Source organism: Crotalus tigris, unplaced genomic scaffold, assembly GCF_016545835.1.
Source record: "Crotalus tigris isolate CLP2741 ecotype Arizona unplaced genomic scaffold, ASM1654583v1 scf7180000024359.8030256, whole genome shotgun sequence".
NCBI classification, from domain to species: Eukaryota; Metazoa; Chordata; class Lepidosauria; order Squamata; family Viperidae; genus Crotalus; species Crotalus tigris.
Genome location: NW_024100528.1, coordinates 2,466,236 through 2,487,593, shown reverse-complemented (window position 1 = coordinate 2,487,593; position 21,358 = coordinate 2,466,236). Strand labels below are relative to the sequence as shown.

The window sequence follows — 21,358 nt, the reverse complement described above, 5'->3', positions numbered from 1 at the left end:
AGCATATCAACAGCTGCCTGTTGATGATGATGCTGCCATAGCTCAGACCATTGTGACCCACAGGGGAGCCTTTAAAGTAAAAAGGCTACAGTTTGGAGTAAATGTCGCTCCTGGGATTTTCCAAAGCGTAATGGAAAACACACTACGAGGTATACCAGGGGTCTGCCCCTACTTTGACGATGTCTTGATTGCAGGAGACTCCACACACATTCTAGCTGAAAGACTTAGGGCTGTCCTGTTAAGATTCAGGGAATCAGGCCTCAAGCTCAGAAAAGACAAATGCAAGATCGGGGTGCCTTCTACTGAATTTCTGGGATTCAAAATTGATGCTGCTGGGATTCATCCTGCTGAATCCAAACTAACTGCTATTTTACAAGCACCCAGGCCAAAGTCTAAGGCCGAACTTCAGGCCTTCCTAGGCCTCCTGAATTTCTACAATTCTTTTCTTCCACATAAAGCTAGTGTAGCTGAGCCTCTTCACAGGCTACTAGACAAACAAGCTGTGTGGCTGTGGTCACAAGCACATGAGGCTTGCTTTAAAGAAGTGAAGGCCTTGCTCACTTCTAACAGTGTTCTTGCACATTTCAACGAGTCTCTTCCTGTGTGCATCGCTTGTGATGCATCCCCCTACGGGGTTGGAGCTGTCCTGAGTCACCTCAGGTCTGATGGAACTCAGGTTCCTATTGCATACTACTCCAGAACACTGTCTTCTGCCGAGCGCAACTACGCTCAGATAGACAGGGAGGCTCTGGCTTGTTGCTGGAATTAAAAAATTCCAACGATTTTCTATATGGCAGGCATTTCATGGTCTTCACTGACCATAAGCCTCTGCTGGGACTGTTTACCACACGTAAGCAGACTCCCCACATCATTTCCCCTAGAATGCTTAGGTGGTCTATTTTCTTGTCTGCATATGATTTTTCATTACTCCACAAGCCTGGGAAAGAAATGGGCCATGCTGATGGCCTCAGTAGGTTGCCTCTGCCAGTAGTAGAAGCTGACCCCGCGCCAGCTGTCAACATTCTATCAATCCAAGCCTTGCCCGAGCTCCCTCTTAGTGCCAGGGATGTTACCGCTGAAACAGGTACAGATCACACACTTTCACGTGTCCGCTCCTGGGTCCTGTCCGGGTGGCCTGAGCACTGCCCTAGTCCTGAGTTTCAGAGTTTCTGGTCCAAAAGAAACGAACTGTCCCTTTCTCAGGGTTGTCTGCTTTGGGGAAACAGAGTTGTCATTCCCACCTCAATGAGGACTAGGGTCTTAGAATCCCTCCACGAGGGTCATCCTGGCATTGTCCGTATGAAGGCTCTTGCACGAAGCCACTTGTGGTGGCCTGCTTTAGATAAAGATATTGAGGCTAAGGTGCACGCATGCCACCTGTGCCAACGATCTCGCCCAGAGATGCCCCAAGCTCCTGTGCATAGATGGGAGGAAACACAGTCCCCATGGTCTAGGGTGCACATTGACTACGCTGGGCCCTTTCAGGGCCAGTTCTTCTTGGTCCTTGTTGACAGCCATTCAAAATGGCTTGAGGTTGTGCCTGTCTCATCCACCACCACTGCAAAGACTATTCAGGTACTGAGGGGGATTTTTGCTGCACACGGGCTGCCAGATGTCATCGTGTCCGACAACGGCCCTCAATTCACCTCCTCCGAATTCCAAGCTTTCTTACAGGCAAACCTGATTCGTCATGCCACGTCTGCGCCTTTTCACCCGTCCACCAACGGTATGGCGGAACGCATGGTGCGCATCGCAAAGGACGCCTTGAAGAGACTCACCTACGGGGACTGGCATCACAGGTTGGCTGACTTTCTCCTTTCTTATCGCACCACACCGTCCACTTCTACAGGGAGAAGTCCAGCTGAACTTCGTTGGGGGCGCCAACTTACTACTAGACTTGACCGGTTGCATCCGGACAGACTGCCTTCATCTACCTCACATCCTAGGGCACCTAGACAACTACTTGTGGGTGCCCCGGTTTGGGCTCGCAATTACGGGCCTGGTCATACATGGGTCCCCGCTTCTGTGTCCAGGATCACAGGTCCTCTCTCCTACGAGGTTGCCCTGGACAACGGTCGTGTCCTACGTCGGCACATCGACCAACTTCGCTCTAGGCGAGACTTTTCTGCTGAGACTCCTGGGTCTTTTCCAGGGGGGGAGGGGGACCCTTTGGAGCAAAGGGAAGGGCAAGAGTTACTGCCCATCTCCACTGAGGGAGCCACAAACGGCCCGTCCCAAGATTCCGCAATTGCTCCGAAAAGGAAGTCATGGAGCTTACCCACACAACAGGCATCCACGCCTACTCCAGCCAGGGAGTCACCCCGGGGGCATACTCACGTTCCACACACGTCACATAGCACTCCAGTCACGGAGGATACCCGGGGGCATCCCAACAAATCATTCCCCGCAAGAGAGCTGGCACACAATCCCCAAAGTTGGCCTGACCTTACCCCAAATCCTACAGGGGGTCAAACATACACAGAGCTAGTCGAGGAACCAAGTCCCGACTACAACAACCCTAGCACAAATCAGGGAACACCTGAGTTTTGGGAAAGTACAGAAACCCACACGAGCCCGAGCACAGAATGGGGTTCAGGGAATGGACAGCCTCCTGACAGGTCTTGGACTGACCTAGGAGGTTCTACAGAGACGCCCAGCAGCGGCTATCACTTCAAGGGGCCTGAGGGTCTACAGCTAGGTAGGTCAACCAGGTCACAAAGTAACAGAAGCCCTGGCCTGACGAGCCCGGTGGGCAAGCAAGCAGGCCAGGCATCGGGGCACAGTCCTTGGAAGACACCAGGGCACAATAGAAAGAACAGGCTCACGCCTCCCTCCAGTCAGGGGACTTATGCCAGTAACCCACAGCTAAGAAGGTCACAGAGAGCAAAGAAATCTCCTAAGTACCTAGAAGACTACATAACATTGCTGGCAAGGCAAAGGCCAGTAAACAGTGGGAGCACTGGGGAGCAAAATGTCATATAAAATAAATGTTGTATGTTGGTAGTAGTTTTAGCCCGGGGGAAAGGGGTGTTATGTCCCGAGCCTTTGCAAACGGCTCGGGCGTTTGCAGGCAGTCCCGGGCAGGTGCAAAGCTGCCCGGGACCAGACAGGCTGTCGCCAGCGCCGTGCGCATGCGCGGGTGCTGGCGCGGGAAAAGTAACCCATTTACCCGGGAGTTGCCTATATAAGAGGCTGCGAGGCGTTTGGGCGAGGCTGAAGCCATCTTCCTGTAAGCTGAACGCTGAATAAAAGAAACTGAGAACTCCAGCTGCTTCTTGTGTCTGTTTTCCCGCCAAGGACGCAACAATTACTATTGGTCCTCCCTGACAATATGCAAGTTTACTTAGGCTGTTTTCAAAACCTCAATTGGATAAAGGCAAAATGAAATCAGGAAGGTTGAAGAAAATTAATTCTAGGAAGCTAAAAAGTGTTATTCAGGCCTACTTTTTGAAAGGTTACATCTCATCTTCCTTCAAAATTAGCTTACTTTATATGCCCTATAGAATTACAATAACATCAAGAAATGTGAATCATATTTGTTTCATTTAGGGCCCCAAATCCATTATAATTCTCATGATATAAGTAACTGGGACAAATGTATTTTTTAACAAATTTAGGGGATGAGGGGTTTTGAAAAAAGACTACTTGAAAATCTATTTTTCAAGTGCAAATTCTGGGTTTAGCTGAGAGACTGTTCTTAACATATTCCCCACCTCTCCCTGCAGCTTTGCTGATAGAGATTAGCACTTTTCCAGGCAAGGAGCTTCAGCAAGTCCAAAAGTGGCACTCCTTTAGGCAACAGAGAGCTATGAAGAGAGCTGTGGTAATATTAGTAAGTGTGACATTTGCTGGGCAGAATGTGAGTTCCTATTCTTCTGCAATACCAACAGGCAAACTTTTTTTGTTTGCCCATATGCTTGGTACAAAAGGCAAAAAAATAATGGGTACATACTCAGCTGTGCATCAGGAGATCCCCAAATGTTACCTCTGGGCAATGCCCTTTCTTCTGATCTCTCTCACGTTAGGTAAGTAATTATTCTAGCAAATATTTCCTTTTATTTAAGAAAAAATGACAATGCCATTTTCTTCTCAAATTATTGCTTATGATAAACTTAGGCATTTTTACCTTCTTGGGAGTAAGCTCCTCTAAACATGGGGAGATTAATTTTGAATAAGATCAGGTGTTAAATGTATGTGAATCTGGTTTCTTCACCCACCTGTCTTATTGTATAAAAGATTACTTGAACAATGTAGAAAACCTTTTGGTAGATAACTTTTGTATTTTTCACCTCTTTATCAATATACTTTCTAGTTTACACTTGTTCATTTGTTTGCCTACAAGATTTTATGCGTGTTCTTCTAAGATATACCTCTATAAAATCTAATGGCATAGCAGTTTTTTCACAATCTAGCAGCATATGGAGACCTAGAAAGGAGATAAAAAGGAGCAAGTGGGTCTTTGTGTCCTTGAATTAAGGGGATTCTGAGAGGTTTAGCTGCATATCTAGGACTAAGAAAATATGCAACTTCTATATAGGCATGAAGCATAGGAGTATTAATATCTTTGAATGTTACAACCCCAGCCCTGTCGTAAGACAGAACAAACTACCTCAGGAAACTGGTTTTGGATGTCATGAAAAAGCAGCTATTTGCCATTTCTTCTCATAGTACTTTTATATTTGAGATGTTCTGTTTCAGCTGCCAGAATAATTTGGCTAGTCTTGAATAGCATGCACTTTCACTGGTGAGCTGATTGAATATTCCATTTTACTTCAAGCAAAAAGAAAAAAAAAAAACAACCTTGAATCGGCTGTGGGCATTTTATCTTCAGATTAAGCCATAAAAAAATTCTTAATATATAAAATTAGAGGTTCTCTTTCAAGTTCAGTACTTTGTAAATGATGCATATCAATATAGAACTGTCATTTCAGCTTTATTCATTGTCCATAATAAGTAATATTAAATATTTTGCACATCAAAATTCTATACACTTTTCATCCATGCATGAGGATTTTAACCGCTGATAACAATCTAACTGTAAATACTCAGATACTACAGCAGCAGTGTTTGCTATATTGATATGCATGATGTGGTTTTAATTACTTGTAATCTTAGTAAACTCAAGTCAGATTGATTGTTTGTGCCTATGTGGACACAGCCATGTAATGTTCTTGTCAATAGAACAAAAGTAGCTTGCCAATGCATTTTTCTCTGATATTGTTGCCTTCCCCTCCAAATACAGGTAGTCCTCAACTTACAACCACAAATAAGCCCAAAGTTTTTGTTGCTATGAAAAACATTCATTAAGTAAGTTTTGCCTGATTTTACGACCTTTCTTGCCACTTTGTTAAGTCAATCATTGCAGTTGTTAAGTTAGTAACATGGTTGTTAAGTGGATCTGGTTTCCCTATTCATTTTGTTTGTCAGAAGGTCGCAAAAGGTGATCACATGACCCTGAGACACTACAACTGTCATAAATACGAGTCAGTTGCCAAGCTTCTGAATTTTGATCATGTGATCATGAGGATGTGGTTGTAAGTGTGAAAATCAATCATACATCACTTTTTTCAATGCCTAAGTGTACTAAACAAATCAGAGCCCATTTAATTTCTGAATGCCGACAAAGTGAGTCAGGGACTGCCACCTGTACAAAAAGTGATTTTCTAGTATTGGCATTATGGACTCATAGTGAGAATTATCTAGTGCAGTGTTTCCCAAACTTGACAATTTTAAGGCATGAGGACTTCAACTCCCAGAATTCCACAGCCAGCAACGCTGGCTGTGGAATTCTGGGAGTTGAAGTCCACATGCCTTAAAATTGTCAAGTTTGGGAAACACTGATCTAGTGCAGGGGTAGGCAACCTTGGCTCTTTTATGACTCGTGGACTTCAACTCCCAGAATTCCTGAGCCAGCCATGCTCCCATGAATTCTGGGAGTTGAAGTCCACGAGTCATAAAAGAGCCAAGGTTGCCTACCCCTGACCTAGTGTACACCCCCCTCTTGCTTTATAATAGATGAACAACCAGCACTTTCATAGACAGTATTGGTAGAAGAGAAGCTTTTGCTTCTGACTGCCTGTGTGATTTCTCAGAGCAAAAGATTCTTCTTCTGTGATGAATTAAATCTTAGAAGGAAGAAGGTAAGAGCTGGGAAGAGAGTTCGGGAGACTAAGAATAAAAGGAACAAAGAATGAAAAAGTTCAAATCAAGATAAAATAATCCCTACAAAAGGGATCAATGAAAAGGAACCAACTAGAAAATAATGTCTATAGGAAATAGAAGCAAGAAACTGCTAATGAAAAAAAAATGCTGTATCCTGTGAGGAGCATCCTTCCGAGGTAGGTAAAATGAGGACCCAGATTGTTGGGGGCAATGTAAATATATATATACAATGTATATTCATTGCTTACTGGTGTACACCGCTTAGAGAGTGCTTGCACTTAAAGCGGTATATAAGTCTCATAAATAAATAAATAAAGACAAGAGATGATGGAAAAGGTTATGAGGTTAATCAATAGATAGGGCAACTAAAAAATTATATAAAGTTAACACTGTCAGGAAATCAAGGACCTGAGAAAAATATTTTTCACAATATTAGAAACTGAAATGATTTACTTAAGTTAAATGCAGGGAGACTCTGGATTGAAGAGAGAAACTTTGGAAGGTTTAGATGGCTTTAAAAGGTGATTAGACAAATTCACATAGGAAGAGCCTGTCATTGCTATTAGCCTTGATGTCAGAATAGTATCTTCTGAATCACAGGGAGTATGCGCTAAAAAATGCTATGGAGGAACGACTATCATAGCCTGCATGTGTGTTTTCTGGATGCATTTGAATTACCCACCCATTGCCGGCAATGGAAAAAAAGTTCCGATATGTCACGACACATCACATGATGTTGCGAATTTGACACCCCTGATGTAGAGCTATAGATGCAAGGAAGAGCTGTGTGCTAAGAATAAAAAATAACAAACAAGGGACAAAAACCTGTAAATAACTGCCTCTGAAATCTAACAGAGGACTCTTTCTCTTACAACCACAACTCAAAACTTAAAAGTAGGATCAATGGTAGCAGGAAAGATTTTTTCTGTAGCCCATTCTCTCTGTGTCTGTCTGTGTGTCTGTGTGTCTGTCTGTCTGTCTGTCTGTCTGTCTGTCTGTCTCTCTCTCTCTCTCTCTGTCTCTCTCTCTCTCTCTCTCTCTCTCGTGTGTGTGTTTGTGTGTTTAGTCATATTGCATGTATCACAGATGAAAATAGGATCCACTAGCTTGCTTTTATATTTATAGGAGATGGACAATAGAAATAAATACCTCTGGTCTACTGACCTTTGGCAATATTAAAAGCCAATCCTGCATTGTGACCTTTATGATGAAGCCCCAAGAGAATGAGCTGGAATACGATATCACAGATGTGAATCACAAGCTTCCTCTAATGCTAAACACAGACAAATGCACACTCTTCAAACAAGTCCTGATATTGCAACATAATCAAACCTGGCATTGATTTAACTATTAAAAGGGCATAATCAATATACAATTATGATCAGGCATCACTTCTATATTTAAAAATATTATATCTATAGAGACAATCAGTATATATAAGGGAGGGAGGAAATTTCTGATGGTCCCTCCCAGCTTCTCCCAAGCAATCTCAGTCAAGAAACGGGCAGAAAGTTTGAAGTCACTCCTGCTCCACTGCTTTATTGCCTGTCCACGATCCTTCTGTTTCTCTGTTTAGGTAAGGAAATATCTCTGATGACTCAGCAGGGCACAGGTTGTCTAGTAGGGATATAAACATGTGCACCCGCAAACACTTGTATATATAAACAGACAACTACAAACATTACGGGATGTGAAAAACTATCATAATTTAAATACATTTGTACTGAGTCACACCACAGTTTAATAGAATAATGCTATAGCTTTGATTTACTTTGAATTTCTTGTTATTCTATTTAAAATGCTTGTCATAAGATTCATTAGCTAAATGTGTTATTTCTTATTTCATTCTGTTAAAACTGTCTATAAGAGGCATTTGGAAGAAACTATTTTAACCATTTTCTTGTTCAGACCATGCAATTTCTTCTTCCTGCCATGTTACTCCTACCTACCTCCACATACAAATTATGAATTTTCAAGAGACTGACAAATGTATTGGTAGTTCAGAACAAATTTTACTAGCAGGGCTACACAGAGTTGCACAGATGATCCCTCATGGCTTTTGATTGAGTTCTTTGGAAAGAACCAGTTTAAAAAGTTGTTGTAGTGTAAGTAGTAGCCTTTTCCAAATGGGGAGCAGTGGCAACATTAAACTGAAATTAATCACACACTTTAGCTTCTACAGTGCTTGATAAAATATGCCCAGAACACAGTAACTATCATCTGAGAATAATATGTCCAGGAAGGAGGGGAATCAGAAAATCGGCAACAAATTTTATGTCAGGATAATTTTCTGCTGGTTAGGATTGGATGGATGCTACTTCAAATGCACTCTGAAATAATGCTTTTATTCCAAATGCCTTCCTCAGATTTTGCTTCATTTAAATTGTGTAGCCAAAATATGGGATAACAATACGGTTGGTTATCTGCAAATGCTCTGAGGAACTTTCCTGTGAAATCCTGAAGATGTAGATTAGACTTACGTTTCAAATATATTTCTTTCCTAAATACATATGTGTAAATCATCACTTTCTCATCCTTTCATTTCTTGATTTTTCTAATCTACTCTGAAGGAGATTTTCCATTGAACCCCTAAACCAGTGTTTCCCAAACTTGACAATTTTAAGGCATGTGGACTTCAACTCCCAGAATTCCACAGCCAGCATTGCTGGCTGTGGAATTCTGGGAGTTGAAGTCCACATGCCTTAAAATTGTCAAGTTTGGGAAACACTGCCCTAAACTATATAATAAATCTCCTCCCCCTTTACAAAAGCCTGCCTCTGAAACACACTGCTTTGCTGATTGGAAATTATGGGAAGTGCTAGATAGGGGAGTGTCAGTTTGAGGAAGACTATCCCAGAGTATTGTTATATTCTGAAAGAGTCCAAAATGTTGATCTGTCTTTCTACCTTTGCAGTGCTTTATGCTGGTGTTTCTAATGCCACACAGGAGAATACAGCCACTTCAAGCAATTCCTCTTTCCATCCAATAGAGTTTTGGATGAACACAATGACTGCTGAACCATGGCAACCATTTCTGTCTCAGACTCCAGAAAAAGAGAAAGCCAAGGAGGGTGAAACAGTGGTCTTTGGATGCCAGTATCACAGTCCCCAAGGATCGTCTTTGAATAACCTCACAGTGAAGTGGTATAAGCGGGATGGAAAAGGACAGAAGGATGTCATGGAAAATAATGTCACTGCCCTGGAAAACAACACTAGAATTTTCATGGCTGGGAATTTATCAGAAGGTGATGCTTCACTGACTATCTTAAAAGTGACAGCCAGTGATCATGGCACTTATTACTGCCAAGTGATTCTTTCCAGTGGTGATGTGGTGACCGGCGATGGCACAAAACTTAGAATCCAGAGAGCACTAGGTAAAATTTTGTTCTGCTTTAAAAAATAAAATGATTTCAGAGATTTTTTAGAATGCTTGCAGGTAGACTGTCTGTTAAATAAATTATGGTGATCTTCTTCTGACACAAGGGTGGCCTAACAAAAGCCTTTTCCTAAAGCACCTGAGGGGCATTGAAAAAGTAAGCCACTTGGCTTTAAAGATCATAGTCTGTGCATACATGTTTAATCATTTATTTGAAATAAGCTAGGTTCACAAAGCTCATTAAGTCATAAAATATGCTTTGCAAATTACAATGAGAAAGTGCACATAACTTAAACCATATAAAATAAATCATAATGTGTAAATCTAGCCATTACGCTCCGACTACAGATCTAGACTGCAAAGATCTGGTAGACTATTAGATGAACAGAATAGAAAATATCAGCACCTTTGGGTAATATTTATTTTTCCATAACAAAGTGTTTTAAGACTTTACAATAAATAAACAAGAGAGCAATGCTAATGCAAAACTGAAAACCATGTATGTTCTTCTTTGTGTTGCCTCTGAAGATGTGACCAAAGGTTTAGTTGATTCAAAGTGCAGCATCCTGTCTAGTGGTAGCAGATATAATCACATAACTAATGTTTTGGTTTTAGTGCTGGCTACTGGTTTGCTCTAGGTAAAATTAAGAGTACCAGTTTTTATCTTTAATGCCCTAAATGACTTGGTTTCCAGGTATTTGTAGGACCATTCCTCCTGAAATGATTTGGAGTTCTTGAGAGAAAGGTTCAGTGAGGATCCTCAAATCACATGAGATAATGGGATGGGGGCTTGGATGTCAGGTCTTCTTGGTGGTTGCCTTCGTTTGAGGTATGGAATCCCCTGGACTCACTTAAGATGTGGCTATTCCACATCTTGGATCTAATGGGGTATGAGCTACATTGCAATTCGTTACTTAAGTTAAAAAAATCTTCCTTAGTTTCATGAAATAGAGTTTTGGTTGTTTGTAAACTGCCTTCAGTTTCAGGAAGAAGGCAGTCTATAAAACTGTATAACAAATGGAAAAGCATGAAATGTTGTACAAACAATAGACATCACACTTTAGAATAAATGCAGATATTTTAAACTTAATGTCCTCAGCTACATAAGTCAATTAAAAGTTCCAAGTAAACAGAACAGTTCATACCAGAAACAGCTTGGAAACTGGTATAACTGAAAAACAGACAGATATAATATTTTAAAACCTGTCCATTTGCAAATTAGTGGTCATTATCTTTCAGTTGTGAATAATTTTGAAAATAATTTTTCCATAAAAGTATCCATATATCTAACACCTTGGAGGACTCCAAGAGAAAGATGACTTGTGCAATTATACTTATATTCTATCAGTAGGGCTAATAGATTTGAACTGTAAAAGTGTTGTGACAATTAAATGACAAGCAAAGAATTGCCAAAACTAACTGCTTTGCTGCCATGTTCTGATGCACTGGAGTTTTGCAACCAGACCTGATCACCATAGCTGTAGTCCACAAAAATCACTGGATTACAAATCAATAAAAGTGTCCCAATTTCCTGGTTTGGGATCAAAAGGTTGACAATGTAGAACATGTTAAATACAAATTCAAATGATTAATCCAAGATTAGTTTGTCAGTTGTATGCCGAACCAATGAGAAAAGGGCTTCTGATGGGGTAAAGACTTGGAAATAACCTTGTGGTGTAAGATTGTGGTGTTTATGAGATAGCAGGTACTTTCCAAAAAGACTGATGCTTTTGATCAAGCTAGTGAGATTGCTTGCCACTATTGAAAAAATCAGACAAGGTTAGTAGCTGGTCAGATGAAGCATGTGTTACACTGTAATGTCTGCTATCATATCTATAGGCAGAGTAGATTAAAATTGCAAATCTCTCTGTTATAGGTTCAGCTTGTGAGATGGCACCCATCAAAGGCAGGGAAACATGCAATTCTAAATATGATTTTTCTTACAAGTATCACATAATAAAGATTTATTTATTACCAAAAGAATGTTGTTTCTTTTTATTATATCAATAATATTTTTACTTCGTTGAATAATTCTTACCTATCTTATCTTTAATTATTTCCTTTGGTCTACGCTTTCTTCTAAGTTTTTTATTTATTTCTATTTCACTGTTTTGTTTTGCTTGGCCCTTTTTCTTTAAACCCAATAGAACTTTAGATTTATGCATGCCACTCCTAAACCCACAGTAATTTGCATGGTTTCTGTTCTGCTTATTGCTGGATAGGGAGTTGACATCATTCCTAGTTGCTCCTGGAAGACTGCAGCTCATTTGTGACTGCCAAAGGGCCTGTTACTGGCTGCTGCTATAGTCTACTTTCCACTGGTCCTTCATTGCCTGTTTTTGGAGTGGGAAATTCTCACCACAACTTGGGCTCCCTTGCATATGCTAGCACCTATGTGATTCAATTACGCCAATACCTGTGGACCATTTGATGAACTTTCAGTTCCTGTGTCTTTGGCTGGCTGGATTACCTTGGTCACAGAGTCTATTTGCTATCCTTTTCTGGTCTTTGTCACTGTCAAAGACAAAGTTTTCTGCTTTTGTTCACTGCTATTTAGCTGTTGCCTGACTAGCTACTTTATTCTGTTTCTGAATTTCTTTCTTCTTCTGTCTTCTTGCTTCTTTTCTCCCTTTTCATCTTCCTTCTACAGTATTGCCATCATACTGTTTGCTTTAAAAATGAGAATAAGGACTGTAAAGGGAAGAAGAGAAGACACATCAGTGCTTTATCTCCCAAATGTCCTTCCTTTCACACTCTTTCTATGTCAAAACCATACAGAAGCATTATAGTGTGGACTGGGTACATGTTTAAGTGTTCAAAAATATAAATAAATGTTACACATTGTAATAAGAGCCACTATCCAAGCTACTAGCTTCTAAAAGTCCCCATTTGATCAAATTTTTTGCAGAAGTGATTGCAATCTAGTGTCTATCTTCCCTCCTTCACTTTAATACTAGACTAAGTCTTAATACTATATCAAGTCTTTTGACTCTAAGTAGCTTTCAGCAAAAAAAACCCATCAACTTAACAAATGCAACAATATCAAAAATTATCAACAACTCAAATGTTTTAACATAACACCTGTAATATAAATGTATCTGTAATAAAATTCAATAAATTACATCTATACTGATAGCACTATCATATACCTTACATACAGTACGTGTTGTTCTTTGCCCCGCTTTCCTGAAGGCTATTTGAAAAATCTAGGCTTTTAACAACTTTTTGAAAATCAAGATTTTATTTGGAAAAAAAAGGGTGGAGATGGCTAGGCCTTTCATCATAAGCACCCTTGCACGCAGAATCTAATAATCAGCCGAAGATGTATATGCAATATTGCATTACATGGCTATATCGGGAAGTCCTAATGACTGCGTGGGCAGCCATATTCTACACTAATTGAAATTTCTAACTGGATTTTCTTACAGTAATAAGGATGTTTTAAGGATCAAATGTCTAAATTCTCAAATAATGCAGAGTCACACTTTTGAGGTTAGCCAGGAAAGAGTTTACTAGAGGCTTTTGTTCTTGGAGGTTTCATGGAGCAGTATGCTTAGAAGAAAAGATTCTAAGAAGGAAATGTATTTAGGAAAGAAAAACCAATTTACCCAGATTTCTTTTCTTTTTTTTTGTAATATATTTTATTGATTTTTTTAAAAAACATAAATCACTTAATAATTGGTGAACAGTGTGTTGTCTGGGTTACATTTGTAAAACAATCATTAACAATTGATTTCTATAATCCATAATCCACATAATGGTTTTAGTTGATTTCCTCTTTTCCGAAAATATTCTTTTTTGCCAACACTGAGTTAATACAATTCTTGTTTTGATAGATAACAATTAAATATATAATTTTTCCCAATATTCCTAAAAATAATAATCACATCAATATAATATTTCTTTTCAATCCAATCATTCTGGTTGCCTTATCATAGATCCTGTTACAGTCCTTATTTTAGTTTGTTTCTCCCACCAAATTCTAGGTATTCTTACTGGTTAAGATTTTCTCAAAAATTGATTACATTTAAAAATTTAACTCTATTTTTCCTTATGAATCATCTCACACTTTTACATTGCTTAAGGAATAGATAAAACAATGAAAAAAAAGAAAGAAAGGAGAGCAAGAGTAAGGAAAACATAAAACATAACATACTGCTTAAAATATATATCCCTCCTAAGCTAATATATATTTATTTCCTAAATTTCTTATTCTTTTTAACCATAATTAAAAATATGTTTAATTTTTAAACATTCCATTTAGTAAATCTAGTCATCTAGTCCTTTAACTCTTATTCAAAACATTTTTATCCATTATAATTTTCTTAAATTCAATCACATTTAAGTATCTAAAACATTTCCTTTCATTTCAACTTTTTGATATTACTCATATCAAGAGAACAAAAAAAGGGGGAAAGCATACTATATTATTTAGGGAATTCATCCCTCTTAGAATGACATATATATTCCAAAACTTTTCTGTTTCTTTAACCATATTCAAACAAATGTTTCTTTTTTAAGTATTCTCTCTGGTAAGTCCATCTACTGTATTTTCTTGGTTTCCACTTTAGTCTTTTTCCTTTGCCCAATATCTTTCTTAATCAATGTATTTTGCTGAATCAAAAGGTTTTTCCATATGTTCGTAAATGTTGCTGTAGATATAAAAAGTAAACCAGGTAAGTGTCTTTGTATGGGGCTTCTGCCTTTCCATGTTTGTTGAAAATCTTTTTCTTTCTCTCCGCTTCTCTTATCATTTCCTTTCTCTCCGATGTTCCTGATATCTCTACAGTCCATTTTACCCAATCTGTTTTCTTATCCTCAGATTTATTTTGTAGTCTTAAGGGATAAGTTGTTTTTTCCAATTCTTGTGAATTTTTTTCCACTAGGATTAAATCATGTTTCCTTGTTTTTTTAAGTTCCATCTTTAAGTTTCTATTCTCAATTCTATATCCATTTATCTGTCTTATCTGCTCCTTCTCTGTTGTTGTTTTCTGGGAATTTTTGTTGTTGTAGAATTAACTTAAAAATAGATTGATTTATATTTTCAAAGTTATTTTGGATTTCTTTGTGATTTAAAGTCATTGTTGTTTGAATTAGTTGCAGTATACTATATATCTCCCACTGTGAAGTATTTATGTTTTCTTGATATGTTCTTTCTACATGTCTCTGATCCATGATGGCCAAAAATTTGAGTTTTTCTCTTCCTTTCTTTTCTCTGCAAATAGCTTTAGAGTCCCAATTAAATAGATATTTGTAATCCAAATAGTTCAAAAAAGATTTTTTTTCTGAAATTTATAATTCTCTCTGTCTACAACCCAGTTTATTGTCTTTTTTTGTCACAGCTGTTCTTTGTTGTTAAAACTTTGAAGGTCACAAACACAGATTAGCTTTTCCTAGGTTTTGCCAAGTCTTATATTAAAGTCACATCTGTCATAGTCTTCATCCACCACTAGGTGTCAGCAACTATTTATTTTTCAATTTCCAAAATGAACAATTATCTTTAAAATGAGAGTCTTAACCATTCAAACAATTTTAGATTTATCCAGATTTAAATTTTAAATTTCAGGTTTTATATTTATTTTACTTCCATATATTTTGATCCTCCATAAAAAGATTAATTTGTTGCTTCCGTTAGTATAAGGGTGGGGCGAAAATCCCCCTCCTTCCCTTTCGGAGGTATTTTGCTTCTTGGGGATCTTTTCCAGGAAATTAAATGTAGAATAGAAAAGAGAAGATCAAATTCCTCACCCACTTTCAAGCATGCTGTTCACAGTTGTGCTGGTTAGTGCTTTTGGACTTTGGTTGCTAGTAGCTTGGGCTGGTCGATGCAATATGGATAGCCTTTCTCCTGTTGGGTTAGAAAGCTTTCCCCAAGTCGAATGGAACAGCTGCTGCCATTCCAGAATCGCTGGAGCACCCTTTTTTCTTCGTCACCTCTCCGGGCGACTTAGACCCATTTAGGGTCCCCAGGCAGGGTGAAATTAGCTGTGGGGGTGCAGAGAATCCGCATGCCCGCAACCGGGTGCTACCGCGCAAAACCAGAAGTCCTCTACCCAGATTTCTGTATTCATGAAGTAGCCAATTAACGTGTGTGTTATTTTATTCCTGAAGTACTCAAGGTTTACCTGTTTTCTTTGGTACCTCTCTTCTCCGAGATTATTTTAGATGAACATTCATTATTTCTCTGTTTTAATTTTGGAACCTAAGTTATTTTCTCTAAATGCCATCCCCATCTACATTTTTGTTTGCTGTTGTGTGTTTCCTAATCAACCGTTAAACAATTAAGTAGTATTTTAAGAAGACATTTTGGTAACAATTTATGTCTTGGGGGTTACAATGATATGCTCGTATCTCTAAGCCTCAAATGGCTTAGGTGTTTTTAAGTTGACAACCAGTTGCTGGATTAAAATTAGTTTTATTTATTGATTGAATACATACCCTATGTGCAAAGGAAGCATACCTTCTTCTATTTTTCCCCTACAATAACTTTGTAAGGAAGCTGAGAGAAAGACCTGTTTTTGTTTTAATTAGCAGATAAGTGCAGCCATTTTCTTTGCTTTAGTATTGCTTCTATTTTTTTTTCTTTTGGTTGGCAGGGAGGAAAATATGGTGGTAATGAATACTAATGAAACATTAATTGTGGGTTCACTCTGGACTACCATAATTGGGTAGATCAGTCCTGGCATTAACTTCTTATATACATGAAAAAACATCAAAGCTTGAACAGAATAATACTTCAATTTTTAACCAAGTTCCTGTAGTGATAGATTCAAGTAAGATGATCCCACAGAAACATTTACAGTAGCAACATTTTGCCATCTGGATTCTCTTGTGGAGTTTTATGTTGAATGCACTATTTTTTTGACTAAGCCGTGAATTTCCCCTTAGGATGGCTTGGTATAGAAGAATCGATTGGAACAATCATTGGTGTGGTGGCTGCTGGTATTGGAGCCCTGATAGTTCTGATTGTAGTCTTAACTCCTCGACTGCGAAAGTGTCTTCCATGTGCTAAAGCAACAGCCCATGAAGGTAGAGTATGAAATGCATAATCATTTAATAAAATGTTGTTTGTGATTCTAATAAATGCAGGGCATCTGTGTAGTCCGAGCACTTTTTTTGGCTTGTTCAGTGTTGTGATCTAAAAAGTTATGTAAACATATTTTTGTTGTTTCCTGAAGATGTTTTGCCCAGTTATAACAGTCTAAGTGTAACATTATTCTCCAGTATATGATATCTTGCATGGGAAGTGTTAATGAATACTAAAATATAGGAGCATGCCTTTACCTGGTTAATCTATTCATTTATCCAGGGCAGTATTATTTATGGAATTTCCTTCCTGCTGAGCTGATGTCCTATCTCCCCATCCATGTGTTAATATAAAAAAAGCCAGCATATCAATTTCCATTCCCCTTGCCAGTCCCTATACCATCTCTATTCTGAAATGTTTATCCTGTTTTGTAAGTATGATGCTAATTATAACCAAAGTGATTTGTTTCCTTCCTCTGGCTTTGTTTCCAATTATCAGCCAGCAAGAAAAAGACCCAATAATCAGGATCCAGCAGTAGATATGGCTGTGTTGTACTATCACTATCTCTTCTCTAGCTTGGATTGCCTTCTGCTCCTTCTACACCCATTTGGACATTTCCCAAGTTGAAATAATGTGATTTTAAATATGTATAGGAAAATACCATGGTCAAAAGTTGCCTTAGAGGGGGACAGGGCTTAATTAATTTGAACTATATGCACTTATATGAGAACTGAACTCAGGAAATCCAGATTCCAACACATTCTCTGCCATTGAAGTTCTCAGGATGATTTGGGCCAATCTCTCTCTCTCTCTCTCTTCCCCCTCTCCCCCCACCAATTCCACCTGGCTGTTATTCTGGGAAAAAGAAATAAGAGGAAGAAATGTGATGCGTGGCAATTTGGATTCCTGAAATGAAAGTGGGATGTAACTCTAACAGATAAATAACTTACAATAAATTGGAAGGTTCACAGATTTTTTTAAAGAATCTTTTGTTTGGAAATGTGCTCATCTCCCAAAGAATTAAAAAATTAAAAGCTAAAAATAAAATGGAGAGGTAGAAAACAACTTGGGTATTTTGTAACTGAGCACCCCAATATGATAGCTTCTAATAAACAGAAAATCATCTCCGTGGCAGACATTTTAAGAGAGTAGCCATAACATTTCAGAGGATCCCAACATGTTAAAGGTTTTCCAGCTCCAAGGTGACTACCCTTAATCTATACATAAAAGTATATTATAATCTATTTATTTTATTCTATTCTAAATTTGATTTTAGTTGCAATTGCTTCTGTTTCTGTGTGTATTTGTATTTCATTTATATGAATGGTTTGGGGGGGGGATACATTTCACACCAGTTTGTATGTATTTTTAAATTGTTGACAACCTAGCAAATATACTGCATTTAAAATAAAAGCACTCTGATAGAAAGAATACCTTAATATTATGAGGAGGAAGCCTGGATATTCTGTAACAAGTACAGCATCCAAGCCACAAATAAAAAAAAATAACTTGAAAAGCTGCATCTTAAATAATCTTAAATATCTGGAAAGGATGGGACTGTAAAACAAATGGAGTTCCTAGAGCAGGATTACCCATTGTTTAACTGTGGTTTATTGACTAAATAACAGCTGATTAAAGCATATTGGATGGTTTACAATCAGCAATGGCTGGATTCATAGAAATGTGCTAACATTTTCTGGCTAGGAGCTTCTCCAGGCATGTTAACATCCTTCTGTCAAAGGAGCTGCACTTCTGCAAAATCCTGATGGGGTCTGTAGAGGAGTTTAAAGATTGCTTGAAGGCTTCAAAGATCTTTTCATGTTATTCTATATTTAGTCCTCCACCAAAAAACTCTGAAAGTATGCTGCATATTAAACATAATTTTTCAGTGGTTTATTTTGTTACTGCAACTGTTTTCATTCCATTTTTTAAAAGTTCCAATAAAATATTACAACAGTTCTGAAGCAGAATAGAAGACCAGTACAAATACTCAAAATGCAACCAGTGATACAGATTTAGTTCATGAATGACATGCATTTTGAGGTGGTTTCATATGTTCCATTTATAACTGCTGGAGAATAACTTCTTCTTCTTGTTGTGCCATATCCGTTATCGGACATTGGCAATCCTGTTTTTATCAGCAGCCGCACAAAAACGTGCTGCTGAGTTTTGTCCAAACCAGTCCCCTAGATTTTGTATTATATTTTTTATTAATTTTTTACACAAGCATAAGTCATTCAATAGTTGGTAAACAGTGCGTTGTCTGGGTTACATTTGTAAAAACAGTCCTTAACAAATGATTTCTATAGTCTGTATTCCATATATTAATTTTGGTTAATTTCCTCTTTCCCCGAAACATCCTTTTTTTTGCAAACATTGAGTTAATACAATTCTTATTGTTTTAATAAATGACAATTTAGTATATATTTTTTCCAATATTCCTAAAAAATAATCATCATATTAATACATTTCTTTTCTTTCCAGTCATTTGAATTGCCTTATCATCAATCCTGTTACAATCCTTATTTTAGTTTATTTCTCCCACCACATTCTAAATAGTTTTACTGGTAGAGATTTTCTCAGCGATTAGTTACATTTACATTGACAGACTTAATTCTATTTTTTTCCATATAAGCCATCTCACATTTTTACATTTCTTAAGTATTAGATATAAGAGTAAAAAGAAAAGGGAAAAGAAGAATGAAAAAAATAAAAATAAAAAATAAGAGGAAAGCAGTAATAACGGAACATAGGAAATAACATAATGCTTAGAATACAGTATATATCCCTCCTAGATTAATAGTATTTATTTTCTCGAATTTCTTATTCTTTTTAATCATAGTTAAGAATATATTTAATTTTTAGACATTATATTCAATAGATCTAGTCATCTAATCCCTTAACTCTAATTCAAAGCATTTTATATCTGTATGTATATATACATACAGAATATATATATTCTGAGGTTTTCGCGAGTGTTTGTATGTAGGTCTTTGGTTATTCGGGTTTTCTCCCGCGTAAAACACCAGCCTGAAGATGACGAATGGGACTTCGTCGAAACGTCGCCAAGACACTTCCAATTTTACGCGGGAGAAAACCCGAATAATACTATATTAAAAGGTTGCCAAGCTTTCGTTGGGAAAACTCCCCAACATCTTCAGGGCTGAGAGACCGTTTCTAACAAGGTGATTCAAACGGGTTCCATAGACGTCTGCGCGTGGTTCCTAGACTGTGCTAGCATTCCCTGCTGAACAGCTGATAGGTGGGAGGGAGGGATATATATATATATATATGTATGCAGCTGCTCGAAGCACGAAGCTGAAAACACCAGCCTGAAGACGACGAATGGGACTTCGTCGAAACGTCGCCAAGACACTTCCAATTTTACGCGGGAGAAAACCCGAACAACCAAAGACCTACATATATATATATATATATATATATATATATATATATATATATATACACATACATACATACATACATACATACATATCTATGGATAGTGTTGTGTGTTTTCCCAGCTTCGTATAGGCTTCTCAGATTCCATGTACCAATTCGTAGTTTTGGGTTTATCATGCTTTTAGCGAACCGGGAGATTCTTAGCACCTCTGCCCCATTTAAGGGGCGCCCGTACTCGGGGCCATTGTTAGGTTTTGCCGCCATTAACATGATTTTCCTGGGAAATATATAGTGCAGTAGTCTTTCCTTTGCTTTCTACACCGCTGTGCACACGCTGTTCAAGTGGCTGCCACCACACCAAATCTTTTAAGAGCTATTCATCTTGAAGAGTCAGTGCTACTGACAACCAAGGCAGCAAACTTTGAAATATCAGGTGCAAGAGGACAATTGGAGATAGGTGTATCTTCATGTCCTTGTTAGCATCCCAGAGGCGTTTGATTGGCCACTGCAAGAAACAAAATGCTGAAAAGACCCTTGATCTGATCAAGACTATTACATACTTACCTGTAAGTCTTAGATCATAGCGGTATATTAATGGATAAAGAAATAGAAAGACAGACAGACACATGCCTGTGAAAATTCTCTTGTAAATGCTTTGGGTATTTCTAGATGGGCTTTGACTTCTTTATTTGTAGACATTGAATTTGTCTTTGACTAACTCCATACCTGATTTTCTTGCTTCTCCAATTTTTTCTCTTAATAACCACTAAGAGAAGAAAGACAAACTTATTGCAAAATGCATTTTGATTGGCACTGATTCCTACATCTGGAAGAATTTTCAATTCATTTATATTATTTGTCAATATTTTATCTTTACTGATCATTTACTTTCTTCTTTTTCTTTCCCCCTCAGCATAATTTGGAGCACTGGACTAAAGAATAATATCAATTATATCAAGTATTACATAGTTAATCAATGGGAGAAAAACTATATGTTCATATATTTTATTTTTTAAAATAGAATAAAAGGTTTTAGCATTATTTTAGATCATATGTTTTTTTAAAAAAATATGAAGTTTATTCATAGAATGAGTGTATGAAAACAAGTTTATACTTTTAGATTAATTTTAATCAATGACCTACTTGTCAGTATGGATGAAAACATAATGGCCTTTCAACTCAATATAAGTTAATTATATTACTGACTTTGAAAAACTGAAGACTGGGAAACCAAGTAAGTGGTTTGAGAGGAAAAAGACAGAAGATGGAGGAAGGAATAAGGACTGCATCCCTACGACTTCTCTTCAGGGTATCCCCTCCTGCCATTGCATTTCTGACTACGCTGGCAATCAGGGCTTTTTTTTAATAGATCATTGTTCAGTTCTGTACTAT

The 21,358-nt window shown here is 37.8% G+C and overlaps 1 protein-coding gene across 1 annotated transcript; it reads left to right on the top strand.

Annotated features, from left to right (window-relative positions):
- Positions 1–3,795: 3,795 nt before the first annotated feature.
- On the top strand, positions 3,796–21,299 carry LOC120300810. The gene is made up of 4 exons (XM_039327321.1): positions 3,796–4,025; positions 9,077–9,535; positions 16,426–16,566; positions 20,880–21,299. Exons 1-4 carry the CDS (start codon positions 3,809–3,811, stop codon positions 20,882–20,884), a joined length of 822 nt encoding a protein of 273 aa, XP_039183255.1. The 5' UTR covers positions 3,796–3,808; the 3' UTR covers positions 20,885–21,299.
- Positions 21,300–21,358: the final 59 nt, after the last annotated feature.

Bases quoted from the DNA above. Each gene is read 5' to 3' on its own strand.
- LOC120300810 (XM_039327321.1), top strand. From the start codon at position 3,809: ATGAAGAGAGCTGTGGTAATATTAGTAAGTGTGACATTTGCTGGGCAG. The intron at 4,026-9,076 runs GTAAGTAATTAT...CTACCTTTGCAG, and splicing joins TCTGATCTCTCTCACGTTAG to TGCTTTATGCTGGTGTTTCT. The intron at 9,536-16,425 runs GTAAAATTTTGT...ATTTCCCCTTAG, and splicing joins TAGAATCCAGAGAGCACTAG to GATGGCTTGGTATAGAAGAA.